Source organism: Diorhabda sublineata, chromosome 2 (assembly GCF_026230105.1).
Source record: "Diorhabda sublineata isolate icDioSubl1.1 chromosome 2, icDioSubl1.1, whole genome shotgun sequence".
In the NCBI taxonomy this organism is placed as follows: Eukaryota; Metazoa; Arthropoda; class Insecta; order Coleoptera; family Chrysomelidae; genus Diorhabda; species Diorhabda sublineata.
The window spans coordinates 22655851-22674482 of NC_079475.1; the positions used below are offsets into that span (position 1 = coordinate 22655851).

Here is an 18632-nt window from a genome sequence, read left to right on the forward strand (position 1 = left end):
ATCTTGGTTTGATTCTCCAGCATTGCGTTATTATCCAACTTGAAACCTGAAGTCACATGACTATATTTTTGAAACCTAGTTTATTGAAGCGCTATTTAATAATCATTTAAGTTGCTATGTAATAAGAATTAAATTATGAATATATACTTCAATAAGAATAAATTTTATTAATTTGAATTGTGTGTTATGGATAGTTATGACAATTAAAAAAGCTGAATAATTCGAGGAGATATAAAAAGAAGAAGACAGGCGCGTTAACGTGATGTTATAGAGAGTTGTTGATAAACACAAAAAAAGGAAACACCTTACATCAACTTGAAAAAAATTTTTAAAGTAAATACTTTATATTTTTAAATTAACGGTGATTCATCATTTATTCAAAATTAATTAATTTCATGAAGAGGTAAATATATTTTGAAACAATTTCTAATCCTCTTTTATTATACTGCTCTAATCTAATCTTATATATTTAAATGAATTAAACCATTTTAGAAAATGGATCAGCTTTCTGCCGAAAAACGATTATCTCTTGCATATTTGCTAGTTATTGCAGCAGGTGCAGCATCTAGTATATCAACTGGAGTTGCTTGGAGTCATTGGTACAGAACATTAGATCAGTGCGTTGGTCGCAATTGTAGTTGTATTATATATGGAACTCACACTATGCAATACTTCCTTGGTAGTATTCTATTTTTTTTTGTTTCTAACAACATTTAGCAGTTTTTTATGACTTAATATATTTTTTTAGGAGGTGGTCAAGCTCCATGTATTTGGGTAACTTTTGGACCACTTATTTACTTATTTTTCACAATTGGCTTGATATGTTTCCATGGATATAGAGTACTTTTTACGACTAAATCTCCAAGTGGTAGAAGTACTAGAACTATGTTAGCAAAATTAGAGTAAGTATAATATCTGTAACTCAGGGAGATGCCATTTCTCATATAATATTTGTGGTACTGTTGCTTTATCAAATTGAAAGATTCCTTAAGCAAAACTGATAAGTTGGATTTATAGTTGGAAGTTTTATATTAAGTTGCAAGATGAAATAATTTGCCTTTGTTCTTTTTATATCAAATTTTGCAAAAATATAAGTTTTTTTTCAGTCCACTTTATTGTTTATCAGAACAAAAACAAGTGAAAAAGTCGTTGCACTCTCTTTGCCTAAAATTATTGCACATTTTTTACTGTTAGCAATTAGTAAATTTTAACAAAAATTGATTAATAGATCTCCTACAATATGAATATCAATACAACTACAAAAATTCAGTTGAAAGCTTTTTCTTATTTTTGAGAAATAAGACTGGAAAAAAGAAAAAAAAATATTGTGGTTAAAACTGATTTCTATTTTGATATTCAAGTTGTAGGTGATCTATTAATCAATATAATTTTGCAAGTTGTCAATGTCAAGTAATTATTGCTTCTTTGCATGATCCGCAAAAGCCTAAAGCGTTACATATTTTTATTATTTTTTGGAGCCACATTTTCTATGCATAGTAACAGCTAAAGCTACATGCAGTGGTGATATGAATGAACGAGGCCTTACTGCAGATATTATCCCATGAGATATTGAGGTACATTTCGTTTCATAATGATTCATATACTCTGGTTTACCTCTTTTATCATTTAGAATTATTTCTGACAAAAAAATGATAGAGATTTCGGTATTGTCTCATGAACGTTGTTAAACATTTCATCACTAGCCGGATACATTTTATTATCATAAACTTGTGTCCGGATGTGTCGTCGTAAAATTTCACCAGCAGTCTTTAAAATACGATATTCTTCTTCTTTGTCACCTTTTGATCTCTCACTGTACCAGTAATAGGACAATATGTTGTATTGTTGTTTTTTAACAACAAATTTACTGGAGAATACAATATTATCCTCATAATAGTTTATTACCCTCAGGAAAACCTTGTTTTATCGTCAGAATTATGGTCAATTGAAACAATACTTTTAAATTCTGCCAGTGAAAATTGACAGTCGTCATTTTCTTCAATATATTTGAAAATCTGTTCCATTGCTGCTTCTACTTAAATTGTTACTGGTAGTAGTAGTTTGTCATTCTGAGTTATCTGTTTCCATTTTTAATCTTTGGACGACTATATTATTCTTCTTTTCTTGATATTACAAATACTCCAGTCTGTTCTTCATGTCTATAATATTTCTTTTCATTGTACTATTAACCTGAATTAGTTTTTGGTTTTCTTTCTTCAATCGTTTCACTTCTTCTCTGTATTCTCTTTGCTCTTCTCGTGTTTTTTTTATCTCCTCGGTGATTTTATCATATCCATCATTTTATCAATGTTTTTCTAGGTTCTTTGTCGGCGACCTTTCTAGTTTTCTGCTTTTTTTGAATATTTCTTCTTCAGTTTCCTCATCTTCCTCTCTGTCGCTGCTCCTCTTTATAATGTTCATTATCTCTCATTTTGTTCAGTTTCCTAGTTAGTCTCTGGTTTTAAAAATTTTGTTCACCGCTAAAAAGTTTCAGCTGTTCAGGTCTTATCTATGTAGAAACTTGTTCTTATCGCTATGAACTTTTATCAGTGATATTTAGCTTTTTTGCAGTTATAAGTCCGGAAAAATCGTCCCTGTATATGGATGTTTGGAAAATCTTGAACAAGTATTTGAAACTTGTCGAATATTATTTATTCATGAAATTTTATTTTATGCACATTAATTTAATATTTTTGGGTATATACATTTCATAATATCTTAATGTGGTGTATTATTACGTATTTATTAAATATTTGAGTGCGAATTTTGACTCGATTTAGTTTTCTTAACAATGTTCATAGAACCGTTTGAATGCTCTTCACTGCCACTGACATACTACATAGATGTACATATAACCTACTTACCTTAAGTCAAATGTTCCTCCATTACCAACAAACCAAAATCTTGCTACATATTTCCATCATCCATCATCAAAAAATTTGTTGTGTGTTTGTTTTACCATGTACAAGAGTCAATTGGTATTCTTTTATTTTGCAGTTTGTTTTTGAGTTTTATAAACATTTAAATGTGAGTTTTTTATTGAGTCGAAATAAATTCCATTTCTTTTCTAGTACAGGGGAATCAGTGCAAATAGAAGCCATATCTCAAGAAACTACAAGTCACCTTCCAACAGCTTATTGGATCATTGTATCTACAATCACATCTTTTTTCACTATATATTCATTGATTCATTTCATCATATATTTAGATGGTTACTATCACACTTGTAACCAATATCGTTCTACATTGGAAAGATTGCTCAGTTTACATGGTTCAGCTTTGCCCGTTATTCATCAGAGATTAAGTTGTTCAGGGATATTTGATTTTATGGATTATATGCAAACAGATTCCGGTAATGCTTATCGAGATGGTATTATTAATACAGGTGCATGTCTTATAATAGGAATTGTATCATCTTTCTTTAGTTGGACTGCATTTTTGAGTACTAGTGTCATTAATATCATGGTGGCAAGAAGGAATAATGAGTAATATGTTCAGAACAAAGTGTCATGTTAGATATATAAATATGGATGGGTGGGGATATGGTAGATATTCGTTCATTGGTAAGAAGTGGTCCGATTTTGTGGTCTCAATATGCCTACTCCGCGCAACGAATCACCACTTACCATCAAGAACACTGTTGACACTAAAACACTCACTGCTGGTCTTGAGCAGGGGAACTAGTCGCCTGGACCTTGTAATTATAGAGAACCTATTGGCGGGTTTTGAGGTTTCCCTTCCTTACATCAAAGGTGTAACAGACAAAATTTGCAGAATCTTTAAACCCCACGGTATTCGCACAATCTTCAAACCCAATCAGAAATCAGGTCCAGGCGACTAGGTACCCAGTTAGCTCAAGACCAACAATGAGTGTGTTAGTGTCAACAGTGCTCTTGATGGTAAGCATATTATTTTTATTTTCTATTTTAATCATTTTATATATATTTCTTTTGGTTTCAGCTTTTCATTTCCTCGGTAAAATTCCAAGGAGTAGTCATATTGAGGCCTTGGAATAAACCACCAAAAAGGGGTGATTTGTTGTGTGGATTAGGCAGATTAAGACCCGGAAACATATCACTTCTTACCAATGAACGAATAACCGAATAACCACCGTATCCCCACCCATCTCTTGATAATGGCCTTAAAGTGGAGCCGAAACGTCGAAAATTTTTAAAACTCCAACGTGTTTCAACCCGTGAACACCTACTTTATGGCAGTCTCTCGAATCTGCATCCTTTGCTGCAGAGTGGCTGATCTTTTCATCTTCCTCTTTTTCTTCTTCAGCAGAAGCTTGTTACAGGATGAGGTCAATGATCTACTCATCATCAAGATCTTCATTTTTAAGGCTGGTTACTTCAGCTAGCCATTCCTCTACTTCAGAAGAATGGATATCACTTTGAATAGATTTCAGATCACGGACTAATTCCGCCGTGTCTGGCTCGGGAATGTCTGGTGTCTGGGCTAGGCTGGGACAAACCTTCTTCCATGATTTTTGTAGAGTGGTTTTCTTGACTTCTTTCCAAGTTTGAGCAGCTAAGTAAATTGCAGCTTTAATGTTTAGGCATGTCTTTTTTCAGTTTTGATCCTGATACAGTTTCATTCACTAAAGCAAGAGTTTTTTGTTGGAGCATTTTATAATTTAGTCCTGACTCATAAATGTTGAAGAGTTGATCTGTTACAAGTTTATTTTCAGACACAAATTTCGAACTTTTCAACGAACTCTTTAGCATCATCATCATCGGCTGAAAGTTTTTCTCCTGAAATAACAACTTGTCTAACGTTGTGACGATTTTTCCATCACCAAAGCCAACCTTAATTTGCTGTAAACTCAGTTTCTTCACAGCCAAATTTTTTGTGCAACTGAATTGCTTTTTCTTTTACGATGGGTCCTGAAAGTGGAATTTCTTTACATCTTTCTTGGCAAAACCAAACCCAAACCTCTAAGAGTTCAAGTTTTGGTTTCTTTAATGCTTTTATAGTTTTTAATGCATGTTCATTTTCTACCGTTATTGAATAAGCTTCAAGATCTTTTCGGTTTTTTTTTCAGTCTTTAATGGTTGTTACGCCAACACCCATTTCAGAGGCTAATTTAGCAACTGACTCAACTTTGTCCAGTCTTTGTAAAACACTTAGTTTCTGTTCAATTGTGCACACAATACGTTTTCTCTTCGTACTCAGTCAGTCAGCCACTATTACACTTACAACCTTTCTCTTGTAAAGTAACACCACCGTAAATTTTTAAAACGATAACACTACACGAAATATGTATGTAAAATAGTACTGAACAGGTCTGCAGACTTCTGGCAACTAACCGATAAAATGAACTTGACTCAGATGGTACGCAAAGAAAGGAAGGGCAGACACCTGCTTGTTGTGTCGCCACTCGAGTGGCAGCACAATAAGCCGACGTCTGGTCGGATAACCCGGGGAGGCGGATGATCCGAGGTCGGATAATCGAGGTGCCACTGTATATATAAATATGTTAGGCTGTGACCTCTAATACATTGACTTATGATTGGAGGGCATTGTGTAACTAGGTGATCTAGACTTTTATGCTCTTTCTCATAGAACCTGTACTCGTCAGTTTCTTCGATACTTATGTAGCATGTTTTTACTCAAGATATTTCTTAGATCCAGCAGTATTAAATCTTTGGGAGTATCTGTAGGAGTGATCCGTTTCTGGAAGAATCCACCAAATAATTTACACTTTGTGTTTCTTTTCTGGCAAGCACAATAGTCTTTTTCATTTCTGTATGACCAGGTGCACAAATTGTTCTTGCCTAGGTCATTTAGTTTCCAATGATATTCCTAGATCAGCTTTGAATTGATGTTATGGAAGCTCAATGCTTTGATAGCAGTCTGACTGTCAGAATGAATGACTATATTATATTTCTGACATGACACCTCAATTATTTAATGTTTTTGTCTCCGTCCACTAATTTCTACTTTATTCCTGGCTGCGACTAATGTATTTAAAAAGTACAAAAATTTATTCTAAACTTGTGCCTTTAAATTATGAAAAAAATATTTTAATCAACTGAAATTTGTTTGATTTTAAGTGGAGAAAATTTACTAAATATGAGTTTTAAAACTCAAAATTGTCTACAATAGTTATTGAGTAACTTTGTTGTTTTTCTAATAAAATTAATTTATTATACTTTATTATTAAAAGTTAATTAACTTTTTCTATGTAAAGTGAGTTATGCAGTGGTGGATTTACAGATTACAGAAAAACATTATATTTTAAAATAAGGAAGATATGTTTTGAAAATATTCAACACTGAATAAAACTTAACAATGAGTAACCTTAATACAACAGGGTATTTCAAAAAAGGTGATCCCGTCTCTAGTGTAGATAGGAAACAGAAAAATATTTGGTGTTGAGTGAAAAATTTTCATAACTTCAACCGTATTCGTTGAAGAAAAAAAACAGACATTTTTTACGATTTTGCCGCAACCACTGACGACATTGTATTGAAATTTTATTCTAATATCTTTTGGAAGCTGATACATCCAATGAATTTTTTTTAAGTCAGACTCTCATAGAGGTATTAAACATAACATTTTCAATATTAAACATCATTTAATTTTACACCAAAAAGGTACTTTTAAAACTAGATACTGGGTACCGTTTTCGAAATGGAAATCCAGTCTAATCAGTATAGTATCTTTTTTTTTCAAAGTTAAATAAGTATGGGCACTAAGCTATTTGAGGCCTTAGTATGAAACAAACAACAATTTGATGATTATGTATTGTGGCTCTGGGACTCAAACTGTTGTTTGTTTTATGCTAAGTTAAAATAGCTGAATACTCATAAGTTTATGCTATAGAGGTAAATTTACATCAAGAAATAAAAGACAACGTCACTTTAATGACCTCATAGCTGACTCCCAATTGTTTAGAAGATTAATGGATTCTTTAGAAAAAAGGATAGACTTGTGTATTCGTGACAACGGAGAACATTTACTCTAATTTAATTCTATTTTATTTTATTACCTTTTTTTAAGAGTACTTTTTTGGTCTAAAGTCAAGTGATGTTTGTTCACTTAAAATTTTGTTCAATAAAACTAATATTGAAAAAGTTATGTTCAGTACTACTTGGTACGAACCGTGTAACTAGCGCCCTCTATGAGAGTCAGACATAAAAACAAATTCATTGGATGTATTAGGTTTCAAAACATATTCATATAAAATTTCAATACAATGTTACCAGTAGTTGCGGAAAAATCGTAAAAAATGTTCTGTTTTTTTCTTTAACGCCCTTTATATTGAATACGGATGGCGTTACGAAAATTTTTTACTGAGAAAACCCCAAATATTTTTAAGTTTTTTATCTATCCTAAAGAGTGAAACACCCTGTATTTTTTAGTACATTTAGAAATAAATATTTTTTTCTTGATTATCTGTTGATGTTGCTTATTAACCCATTAATATCCAGAACTATGAAAATGTTTTAAAATAATTAGAGTGAATGTTTAAATATTTGAATTGTGGTTTATATTTATCGTGAGTTGTTGTTTTTTTTAATTCTATGTAATGTAAGCACAATTCATGAAATTTATCAAACCATCTATTGTCTAATAGAACTAGACCACAACGTAGATTTTTTTGACATTTACAATTCCTTCCAAAACTATGAGGAATTTTCTTAAAACAGATACTCTATTTTCGAGAAACCTTATTCACATCAAAATTCATTTTTTAAGATATGTGTAATCTTCAAAGGGCAACAATTTCCTTAAAACTTTTGTAAATTAAGTTAGATCACACAAAATTACATGTAGTAGTTTAGATTTGGTAGAATGTTTTATGGATACCATATTTATATTCACAATTTTACAGTATTGACTGATTTTGACAACGATTTTACTATTTGATTTTTTTTTAAATATACATAATCGTTTTATATGACAACATAGTTTTATTTTTGTGAATTATGTCATTGGGTGATTAGATCTAGAAGAAAGTGCTATTTTAACATTCCTTGTAAATACCTATACATGAACAAAGAGAGCGTCATGGACCATGAGTAAATACATTGAGGTTTCACATCAACAAGTGTATATGAACATAGAATTGACAGCATGTTTTATTATTTATTATGGATGATTCAATTTCCATCATTCCACAGAAGAATCGATATATTTGCATCAGAGTAGATCAGTGTTCATTAAAAATTCATATGGTTTCGATAGTGAAGAACTAAAATGTTGGTTTCACTTGTGTATCAATATCTCATCGTCTGTTACTAAAAAATTTGAGTGATAGATTGCAGCAATCGCTTCAGTTTGTGATTAATGCAATTAACAAAATAAGAAGCAATGCATTGAATACAAGCTTATTTGCACAATTGATGAAAACCATGAATACTTCCAACGATTTTATTTACTTCACGACTCAGTTTTAGAGTTTCTGGAAAATTAAGATCCTATCCTGATTTAGAAGAAAACCTAATCAATTTAAAGGACAATATTGGTCGGCGCCAATTTTCAGTTTTCAAGCTTGAAGCATGAAGATATTCCGACAATCCATTTAATGAAACGGAAACGAAGAATGTGATATTACAATAGGAGCTACTCGAGCTTAGCACTAATGAGGAGCTGAAAGTGACATTTAGAAATGGGTATCGAAAAATTCGGCTAGAGATAGAAATACCCGAAAAATATCTTGGACTGTGGAAAATTGTGCAAAAGATTCTGATCGCGTTTCCCTCGTTATATCTTGTCGAAAAAAGTTAGTGCCGTTACAAACTTATTGGCAAAAAAGAACAGATTTAATATTACAAAACGGGAAGATTTGCGGGTATTCCTTACAAAAATGAAGACTAATATTGATAATTTGCTGTCAATTCATCAAGTACATCTCTCACATTGAGATTATATTTTTTCTTGTTATTATCATCGTAGAAGTTACATTCTTTTTACCATTCCGCATGGGAAGTTTTCTAAATAAAGTTTGTGAGAATTGATTGGTTCTTTTGCTGTGATTTCAGAAAAGTAAAGTTGGATGAAGTCACTTCTTCGATTTGACAACTTTGCTTTATTAATATCCAATCACAGCACAATCAATTGAAAGTTTGTTTATTTATCAAATAATTAACCCTATCAAGCAATCAATTCCAACCTTTTTTTTTTCTAAAACTGTTACTTCGTCGTTGAAATTCAGCCATAACGCAAGTTACTTTAGGTAGATCTAAGCTTCACTTTTTCGAGATGTGGAAAATTGGTAGTAATATAGCTGCAGGGGTCCACCGAATCCAACAAAATTTTGAAAGTGGTCTATGAAACAAGAAAGTTTGGGAACCAATGGTGTAAGTAGATCATCCAAAATAGATTCGTGATAAAATTTTATTTTTTATACCCCCACTCACCATACCTCAATAAATGTGATAACTTTTGGGGGGGGGGGGCGTTAAGGGAGTCTGTTTTTTCTTTCCCTGTTGATTCCTGAGAAGAATTGTGGAATCACATTACAGACAAATGCATTATAATAAAAAATAATCATCATCTACTGATTAAAGTTGACTTTTCGGCGAAGAATAGTTTGCTGTCTAAAAGAAAATGGTAATAATTTTCAGCAATTTCTTTAAATTATCAATGTTCATGTAATTTCTAAAATATTATTAAGTTGTTTTTCCATTAAATTGTTCTTTGTAAAAACAATAGGTGTTTCCAAAAGTTGTTTTGTATTTTTCTCTGTTACTAGGTAATGCAAGCCTTAATATTATACAGTAGTTTTATTGATTTTGGAGTAAAATATACTTTTAATTAAAACTTCTTGGGAGAACTCCGTTTTTTGCTGACGTTTCAAATTGTTAAAGGTGAAAATAATCAGATACTCATTAGTAATCGAAAGAAATATGATAAGTTTACATAAATTATGGTTGAATATTTGCGTTTTTGTCAATTTAACTCGAACTTATACAGCATGATTCAATAATTTGCAGGTTTCTTCTGAAATCTGTTACAGATTCGGCAAACAGTACTTAACCATCATCATACAAAAGCTTATGAAAAATGTATTTATGTTCAAGGTAAAAAATAAAATTAAAGTTTGCTTAAGGTCTCCTTATTGAATCCCTTTCTTATTTTTAATTCCCCTGACACATTACCTCGTTTAATAAACATAGTAGCTGATATAATCATTTTAGCATTTATCCTACTGGTAAATAGTTTATTCCGAAGGAGTTTTAAGTTAATTGAGTCAAATGCATTTTTGCAATCTTCAAATAAAAGTAAACAATTTTCTTCCTAAAAGACGTGGATATTACTAATAGAATGAAAATATTATCCTTTCATTTAAATCCTATTCCAGTATCATTTAATTCAATTCTTTGAAATTTGTTAATCTGTCTTTAATTAGTTCATAAATTATTAGTGCGATGATACGGTAGTTGTTTCGATTATTTGTTGTCACTTTCTTGACAGAAGATAATCATTTTTATGTTTGTCCATGTAAAGGATACATATAGAATTGTGTTGAAATATATTTTAAAAACATTATCTTTTATAGTATTTAAGAAATCTAATCTAGTTCGGATTGAAAAGAGCATATAAAAAATTTCTGTGATAATCAAGCATTGCATTCATGTTAGTATTCATGCTACGTTTTTATTTTTTAGTTAAGTTTTCTCCCTATCTAATTATATTTGTTAATGCTCTATAGTTTTGACCCTCATATTCATTATTCTCCAGTATTTGTTCAATAATCTTGCTTAGCAGGTAGTTGAAAACTGATTTTTTTTTGTTTTATTCATACTCTTTTTAGTTTCCCGGCATATGCTTTCAAACCACGGTTTTAATTTGAAGTTTTCTTTCTTTCCATTACTATAAATTTTTATATTGATTAATAGCTTAATTGAGCTGATTATTTTAATATTATGTCAGTCCGTAGTAATTCTATTTTATATGAATTTAAAAATAACTTTATGGGAATATGTGTGAGCAGCAAAATTTTGTACAACCTATACAATCAATATGTTACCAAACATTGTATTCACGTACAACTTTGAGCGTCATCTGTCAAAGAATTCGTGTTTGCGAAGCACTGAACTTGTTACTCAACATTCTCACACACTTTTATAAGATTGAAGGAAAAATAAAACTCCTCGAAAATAAGTGCTATAAATATATATTTTATAAATAAATAAAGGAATGTAACAATTATTTTAGTAATATAAACAATATCAATATTGTATAAATAGGTAAACTTTACATAGTAACAAATAAATATCTATTTTTTTGCTTCTCCTAACAATCTAATTGACCTGTTTCAAAACAGCTGCGGCAATTAAGAGCACAGATAGTTATATCTATATATATATTTTTATACTTAATACTGCAAAAATACTTCTTAAATAGAAAATAGGTGCCACTTGAATAATTCGAGAAGAAAACAGATCAGTATTATATATAATTTTGTTCTTTGGCATATGATACCAACAATTCATCAATTATTAGGCATTTTAATATTTTCAGTTCAGTTGGAAATTAAATAAGTGTATATCAGAATGTGATTTGTTTTATTTTATAATTTTAAAATAATTATTTCGTTTCCTTACAAAATAAGAAATTGAAACATTCTTAATACATATATATTTTAAAAAAATTCATTTATGGTATGGAACTAGAACGCTGTGATTTTACGTCTTAAAAGTGGTTCAATATACGTTAGAGCCCCGTTTATATGACGACTGACTTTCTGAACATTTCTCTTTCAAAAATCTACGTCTGGGACTGAATAGAGAATCGTAAACCCTTTCAAATGCGATATCACACGCTACAGCTTTTCATTTAAACATATTATAAGGCTAGTTATTACCATAAAGAGGTCGAACGGACAGGTAAAATTCAGAAAATGTATTTTTAGATACAAAAAGCGTTTTGTTCTAAGATTTTTAACAAATTACGTAGAAAGAATATTCATCCGTTACTTTAGAACCTCACCGTATGTGAAATGGTATATCATTATAGTTCCAGAAGAACTGTTGCATTTATTTTTATCCCCAATCTTATAGTATTGTTTTCATAATTTTTTGTAATATGTTCCTTGCATAAAATGAGATACTTTTTCAGTTTTTCACTACACTGTTTGAATTTGGTGGTCACTTTTAATAAATGTCGGGGAGAAATTTACTTTATTAGCTACTTAGTGATATTTAAAATGCATCTGTAACACAATGTCATCAGGGTAGTATTACTGAATTATTTACTTTGTGTTGCATTCATTATTCCCTAAATGAACTACCTCCATTTTTGTAATTGTCTTTCTATATATATTCTGTTTAAGGTTTACTATTATTTCAGCAACATATCCCTACTGTTTAATTTTTCTTTGAAAATTTAATTTATAAACCCTTTTTTATTTCCAAGATCTGTAGATTAATTATGAGATTTTATTAGCAGCTTTTGGGTAACTTTGTATGACACTTCTTACATGTATATCGATATTTTGTATTTTCAACTAATTTGGAAGATAAAATTATTAATTATATACTATATTATATAATAATAATTATGATTATTAGTATTGATATGATAATCGTGTATTTAATATGTGTTATTAAACACTACAATCCCAAGAAACAAATCTTCCTCTATATTTACTAGAGCTATGCCGTGCGATTATTTCTTCTTTTCAAAACTACATTAAACTACTTTCCGGTCGCCACTTCTAATGAATTACCCTGCATATAAGAACGAGGATGTGTTTCCACTGGTTAGGTGCGTGATTAAAAGTAACGGAATATATTCATATACCAGTTTATCTGGTATTTCCCTCCATAAGGGTTAAAGCTATTTGCATTTAATATGAAAAATTAGCTGCACAGCCTCAATTTATCAATAACAATTTAACAATAGCTACTTCCTGTTTTAATAATTTAAAACTATATTGGTGCAGTAACAATTCCTCAATAAACATCCGTTCATGTAATAGAAACGGAATCAAGAGAAAGGATTGCCAATCCTTTTCATACCGAACGTTTTTTGTTCTTGTTCGGGACTTCTGAGGACTTCAAAAGGCATTATGGAACTTTCAATGATCTCCCTGTCGTCCGAGGGAAAATCTTCAAAACTCATATTACTAAAACCTCCATCATTTCGTTCTTTTGAAGACTTTTTAGATTTGCTACTACTCTTTTTCGAAATCTTGTCACTTTTCGACGACTTTTTAGTTTTACCAGAAATGGTACTACCGTCGTCGGAAATATTGTCGTCTATTAAAAAATATTTGGTCTTTTGTTCTTTATCTTTTTTCTTATCTTTTTTATTTTTCTGATTAGATTCTTGTGATAAATCTTCATCTATAAATTCAAGCCTAAGATTACTTTTAGACGATCTGGGAGAAGAATAATTACTATTTTTACCTAATGTATCATTCGGTAAGAGGAGCTCCGTAAATAGTGGTTCTTTTTTAGGCAATTCCAAGTTTTCACGTTTAATTTCGTAACTATTACGCTTGGGTTCGAAACTTTCCCTGCGAATCTCATAACTTTCTCGTTTTATTTCAAAACTTGCCCGATTGAGAATTTGGATGGGTTCGCGTTTTACACGTAATTCGACGCTCTCACGAGATGTTGTATGTTCTTTTGGTAATTCCGGAAAAGAAGCTACAAAATTGACTTCTTCGAAATAATTGGAGTTTTGATTAGCAATTTCAATATTGGGAGTTGATGCGGCTGGTTGCGGTGAAACAAAATCTGGTGTTAAAAACGGATTAGAATTAGTAGTGCTGACAGATAATTTATTTTCGTTGTTTTCTGTAAAATCATCTTCGAATGTTTTAATTACGATCTGTTCTTCTTCTGTTTTCCCAGCTTGTACTTCTTGCTTAGGTTTATTCTTTGAAAAAGGTGCTAACGCAAATACGTCGTTATTATCTTCAAAACTACTAGACGGAGCTATCCAGATATCAACTTTGGCATTTGGGACTTGTTTAGATTGCCATTTAACGTTTTCACAATCGGAATCTAATTCATCATCTAGTAACAAAGGCTTCTCTCCATACTGATGGCCCACAAAGAGCAAATCTTCTGATACCACGGCCGCCTTCTTCTCCTGCTCTCGTTGCTTGGTCCTTATTATTCTACTGGTACAGTCTTCTTCGTGAGTTGCCATGCTTTCACATTCAGCGTGATAAGCTGATGATCCACAAGTTTTAATACTCTCACTCACTGCATCATCTTTAACTTGCCGCTGTTCATCTTCATCTACTCTTAAATCGCTAGCGGAACCTATAGAATCTTCGGATTCCGGTTCAGCCTCCTTTCCTTTTTCCGTTTTTTTCTTCTTTTTCTTCTCGCTTTTATTTTTATCTGATCTCAAGTTTTTAATAGGTATTTCTACTGTTTTGTATACCGAATGCAATTTCTCGGGAATGGTTATTTTCTTTTTCCTCTTTGATTTCACGTTGTCCTCATCCGAACTACTAGTTGAAGATGTTATATCATAAACTCCTTGAATTAATTTTTCGTATTTGGATCTATCTTCTAATGGCGCTTTGACAAATGGTGGGGATATTGGTTGATCAGATTCCGGTTCGGTATTTATGAGTGCTTCTCCGTCAGAAGCTGCTGCGTGTTCTGGAGAAGAATCGAACAAAGGTTCTTCAGGTAAAGTTTCCGTTACAGGCTTTTTGGATACTGCTTTGGCTGAAAAAATAATCAGAATTAGTTGTATATAACATATAAACCCTTTATTGATTGACTTACTCTTTGTGATCAATGAATTAATTGTAAACTGCAACTATATTATATTTTATACAAGAGTATGGCTGAATGCAAAATTCTGTTTTAGATTATTGTCACTGAAAAATTATGAGATCGTTGATCATGTTTTATTGTGCCCCAAATTTACTGGAGGGACTAGACTTAAATTTACAACATACAGAGGGATATCCATGCTTCAACGACGAGTATTGGCCGCAAATACGAAAACTGGAGTGGTTAAAATCGAACATAATGATTGCAATCAAAGAAGCTCTAGAAAAGACATCAAGTTATTATGGGTACCAAGTCATTTGGGTATCTCAGGAAAGGAAAAAAAGACTCAACTTTATCGAAATGAGAGAAAAATCATAGGAAGATATTTCTTTTATACACAAAATACACATAGGAAAATACCATGGTAAATTACAAATATTGTGGCACTTCACATCTTTTTTGGTTGCACGATTAGATCATCTCAAAACGACGAATTACACAAAGAACTGCTTAAATATAATCAAGTCCCATTAATATTTATTTGTTGCTTATTGCTCCAGGGTCGAAGTCATTGGAGCTTTTAGTTAAGTACCTAATACGAAATGGCTCTACTCTAAGTAGACAGTATGCTTTAAATCCAATTTTGTAATGCATGGCTTAGCTTATAATAGTTGTAGAATAAACTTTCATAGAAGCTACTTCTTCAAGTAGTCTTTTTTTTACTTCTAGAAAAAAATCCTTTCTATGTCCTACTCTCCTGGTGCAACACTCTGTGTAATGTACTGTATACACCGCAGGACGTGAAGAGTCTATATTTATTACCCTGTTTACTCACCTATTTCATTTTTTAAAGGGCATGAAGCAGGTCTTTAGACGTACCTCACGGTACACTCTTCAAACAAGCAGGTAAGAATCAAACACAGATCTTGGCTAGATGTCGTTAGACAAAAGGCCAATAGAGAAGAACAACAAAAAAATAGAGCGATTCATTTGACAACATCAAGAAAATAATGTATTAGTATTTTGATTTACCCTATATCAGATTCAACAAGTATTGATGAAATAAATAATTTTCTATAATAAATTTTTTCCACTATTCAAATGCTTTGACTGCAGTAGATCTTTATTCTTGAATTTCTATTACATTGGGCAGGGTATTGAACTGATTTTTATAGAAAATTAGTTATAAAATTTTAAATAGTGCCTTAGAACATAGAACTAAAGCTGATTCAAAATATGCAATAAATTTAACTTTGATATGGCGCAGCATTTTGGAATATCCTGTAATATTGTAAATAATTTCAAAATGTGAAGACTATTAATGGCTATGATATGTCAAATTTTCAGATTGATATCTCAAAGGACTGACTCAATGAACTTTATCACACTAATTAATCACCCTGTATGTTATTCTGATGGGGTCTATATTGTGCATCGACAATGGTGCTTTTTTCTTTCCACAATCAAAATATTGTAATGACATAATATAGGTTATTTTTTTTTACCTCAGGTCTTTGTCTATATGATAACATAGTTATCGAATATTCTGAAAAACGAGGATAGAATAGGCTACAAAAGTAGACCATAAAAAGAAAAACTTGACAGAAGTAAACAACTGGAAGTTATAAAATGTTCAAATTTCAAGTAGAACATATAAATTTTTGAAATAAATAATGTAGAGCCACCGGTGCGCTATAATATCTTTCAAACATGTAAATAATTTGTACTAATTATATTGCCAACCAATATTCTTTAAAAAAAATCCCTAAAAAGGCTGTTTCAAAAACCCGTGACTGGTAAATAACACAAATGAATCCCCAACACATCTCAACTAATTAAAAGGAGAATTGAACGTACAATTTACAAGATTAGTGCTTAATAAAATTGTTAGTAATACCACCACCATTCTGGAACAGCCATTTTTAGAGATATCTTAGAAGGGATCGCCAGATTAATATTTGCCTGGCTTACAGGTAAATAAGTAACGAAGCTAGTAACATAAAGCAATTTTATTGCCAATAAAATACAATAATAGCTGTACAAGAATATTGTTAATTTTTTAGTTAGTAGACGACCACAATAATACAATTTTGAATTAAACTAATTAATACATTGGATTAAAGCGTTAAGATTGGAAAGCAAACGGAAACAATAATAAAATTAACAAAGATACCCGAAAGAAAACAAAATATTTCTAAAAATGCTGTTCCAAAAATAATGAGATACCTAAATAAAAAGCAATTAAATTTTAAAAAAATAAAGGAGATACTTTCAGGTTGTTGATAACATTATATTATTGTTTTAGTCTATACTTTGCACTAATAAATCCATAAATAAAATGCATTGTTTGATTAAATTTGTTCCAAAGTATGTTAAAAATATTATAGTAGTGTAGTAAGCTAAGTTTGGTTATTGATGAAAATCCATCTCATCTGACTTAAAAAATATAAGATAACTATTGGAGATCGAAAGGAGGAAAATAGATAAAAGTTATCTAAAAAATATATAGAATTCTAAGAGATGAAGACATTTCAATGAACATCGATAACATTGTTGCTGCTGCTTTCTTTGGTCCGATAGTATATCACGATTCATCATCACCCTATCATGTCCATGATAGAACGTAGGTGACCTCTCACTTCTACCATGTGCCATCTATTTATCATAGATAGAAAAGATATACAGTTTAAAGGATTCGAATGTTGAGAGACTATCTTGGTTTGCCATTAATTTACAACAGATGACGTCGACCACTTTTAATGTAATAATAGGGGTTTCAAAAGTCATTTCCATAAAGATTACATATATTGTCCTTTATTATTAAGAGAGATGAACAGTGAAAATATTCTCTACATATATATAAATATGACTGCTAGTACAAGAAGATGCAAAATTAACATCAATCTCACTCAATGACATAAGTTTGTAACGGTCAGTAATAAAAATTGTTAAAAAGATCCATTATTAGCGTTTCATCGTCTTGTATCAAAAATGAAGTGAAAAAAAATTTATGTGTGTATATATACAACTACTTAGATTAATTTCTTTTTGCAGATGGAAACGTCTTCATATTTTCAAACAACACATAAATCATTCTCAGGAAGTTATAATTTCCTTATAAATAAACTTCTAAGGAAGAAAAAAATTTCAACAACCTGAAACTAGTAGAATGAATACTTTTCACAATTACTATCTTGTTCATATTGAATGAATTTGAGTTACTTCAACCTAAATATTTTAATTGGCTATGAATTAGTAACAAACATATCTTCCTTATCAAAAAAATAATGTTTATAATGAAGATTGACAATTTCCTTTACATTTTCAGGTATTTAATAAATGTAATATGCAGAATTCAGATCTATAAAAAATCATTCAACTAATACCCCATACATAACAAACTTGATAGAGTATTAGTATTTTGGATAATTAATAGTAATCTTTAACCTTCATATATTATTCTTTGACCTTCATATATCCAATTGCATTCCAGACATCAGACATTTTTTATAGATTTCTCCTCTGAATTATGTTCCATAAATATATTGCTATTTGCTTGGGATTAAAATAAAAGATAAGTTGTCAATAGTAACATTTCCATAATCTGTGAATCGGTAGTAGAGTAAAATTCAATCTATTTCAACCATATTGTTCAATTTATTATTATGCGATCGTTTTTTTAAGTTGACTACTCAGTTGTGTCAAATTTTATTACTTGTTTAATATATTTTAGTATCAACAGAATGTTGGCATTAATTTGCAACTCATTTGATAATTATTGTAATTTTTTCACCACCTATTCATGAAGGTTTTATGCTTGGTACCTAATATCATGTTATATCTATCTGAAATTGTCAAATCCTCATTAGTACACTGTAGATATGGTGCTATCAATAAGTAAACTACAATAAGTTTGTTGTTTAACAATAT

General features: G+C 30.8%; 2 protein-coding genes across 4 annotated transcripts in view; one reads left to right on the top strand and one right to left on the bottom strand.

Moving 5' to 3' along the window:
* The first annotated feature begins 43 nt into the window (after window positions 1–43).
* Window positions 44–15620, top strand: LOC130440856 (uncharacterized). Of its 3 annotated transcripts, none has more exons than XM_056774229.1 (4): window positions 44–403; window positions 493–679; window positions 749–902; window positions 14797–15620. In XM_056774229.1, exons 2-4 carry the CDS (start codon window positions 496–498, stop codon window positions 15128–15130), a joined length of 672 nt encoding a protein of 223 aa, XP_056630207.1. In that variant the 5' UTR covers window positions 44–403; window positions 493–495; the 3' UTR covers window positions 15131–15620. The 3 variants fall into 3 exon arrangements, with proteins under 3 accessions (XP_056630207.1, XP_056630204.1, XP_056630206.1); XM_056774226.1 differs by lacking the exon at window positions 14797–15620 and adding an exon at window positions 3072–7912; XM_056774228.1 differs by lacking the exon at window positions 14797–15620 and adding an exon at window positions 3072–7912 and having other exon boundaries at window positions 265–333.
* Window positions 11122–18632, bottom strand: part of LOC130440854 (BMP-2-inducible protein kinase) — a 21258-nt gene continuing 13747 nt past the window's right edge. Inside the window, exon 11 of the mRNA XM_056774224.1 lies at window positions 11122–14651. Within this exon, the coding sequence (XP_056630202.1) occupies window positions 12946–14651 (1706 nt within the window). The 3' untranslated portion in view covers window positions 11122–12945. The remainder of the gene's footprint in view (window positions 14652–18632) is intronic.

What these genes read in the sequence shown, in the direction of transcription:
- LOC130440856 (XM_056774226.1), top strand. Translation starts at nt 496, where the DNA reads ATGGATCAGCTTTCTGCCGAAAAACGATTATCTCTTGCATATTTGCTA. An exon ending in CACTATGCAATACTTCCTTG is followed by an intron (nt 680 to 748) that starts GTAGTATTCTAT and finishes ATATTTTTTTAG; the next exon opens with GAGGTGGTCAAGCTCCATGT. An exon ending in ACTATGTTAGCAAAATTAGA is followed by an intron (nt 903 to 3,071) that starts GTAAGTATAATA and finishes TTTCTTTTCTAG; the next exon opens with TACAGGGGAATCAGTGCAAA.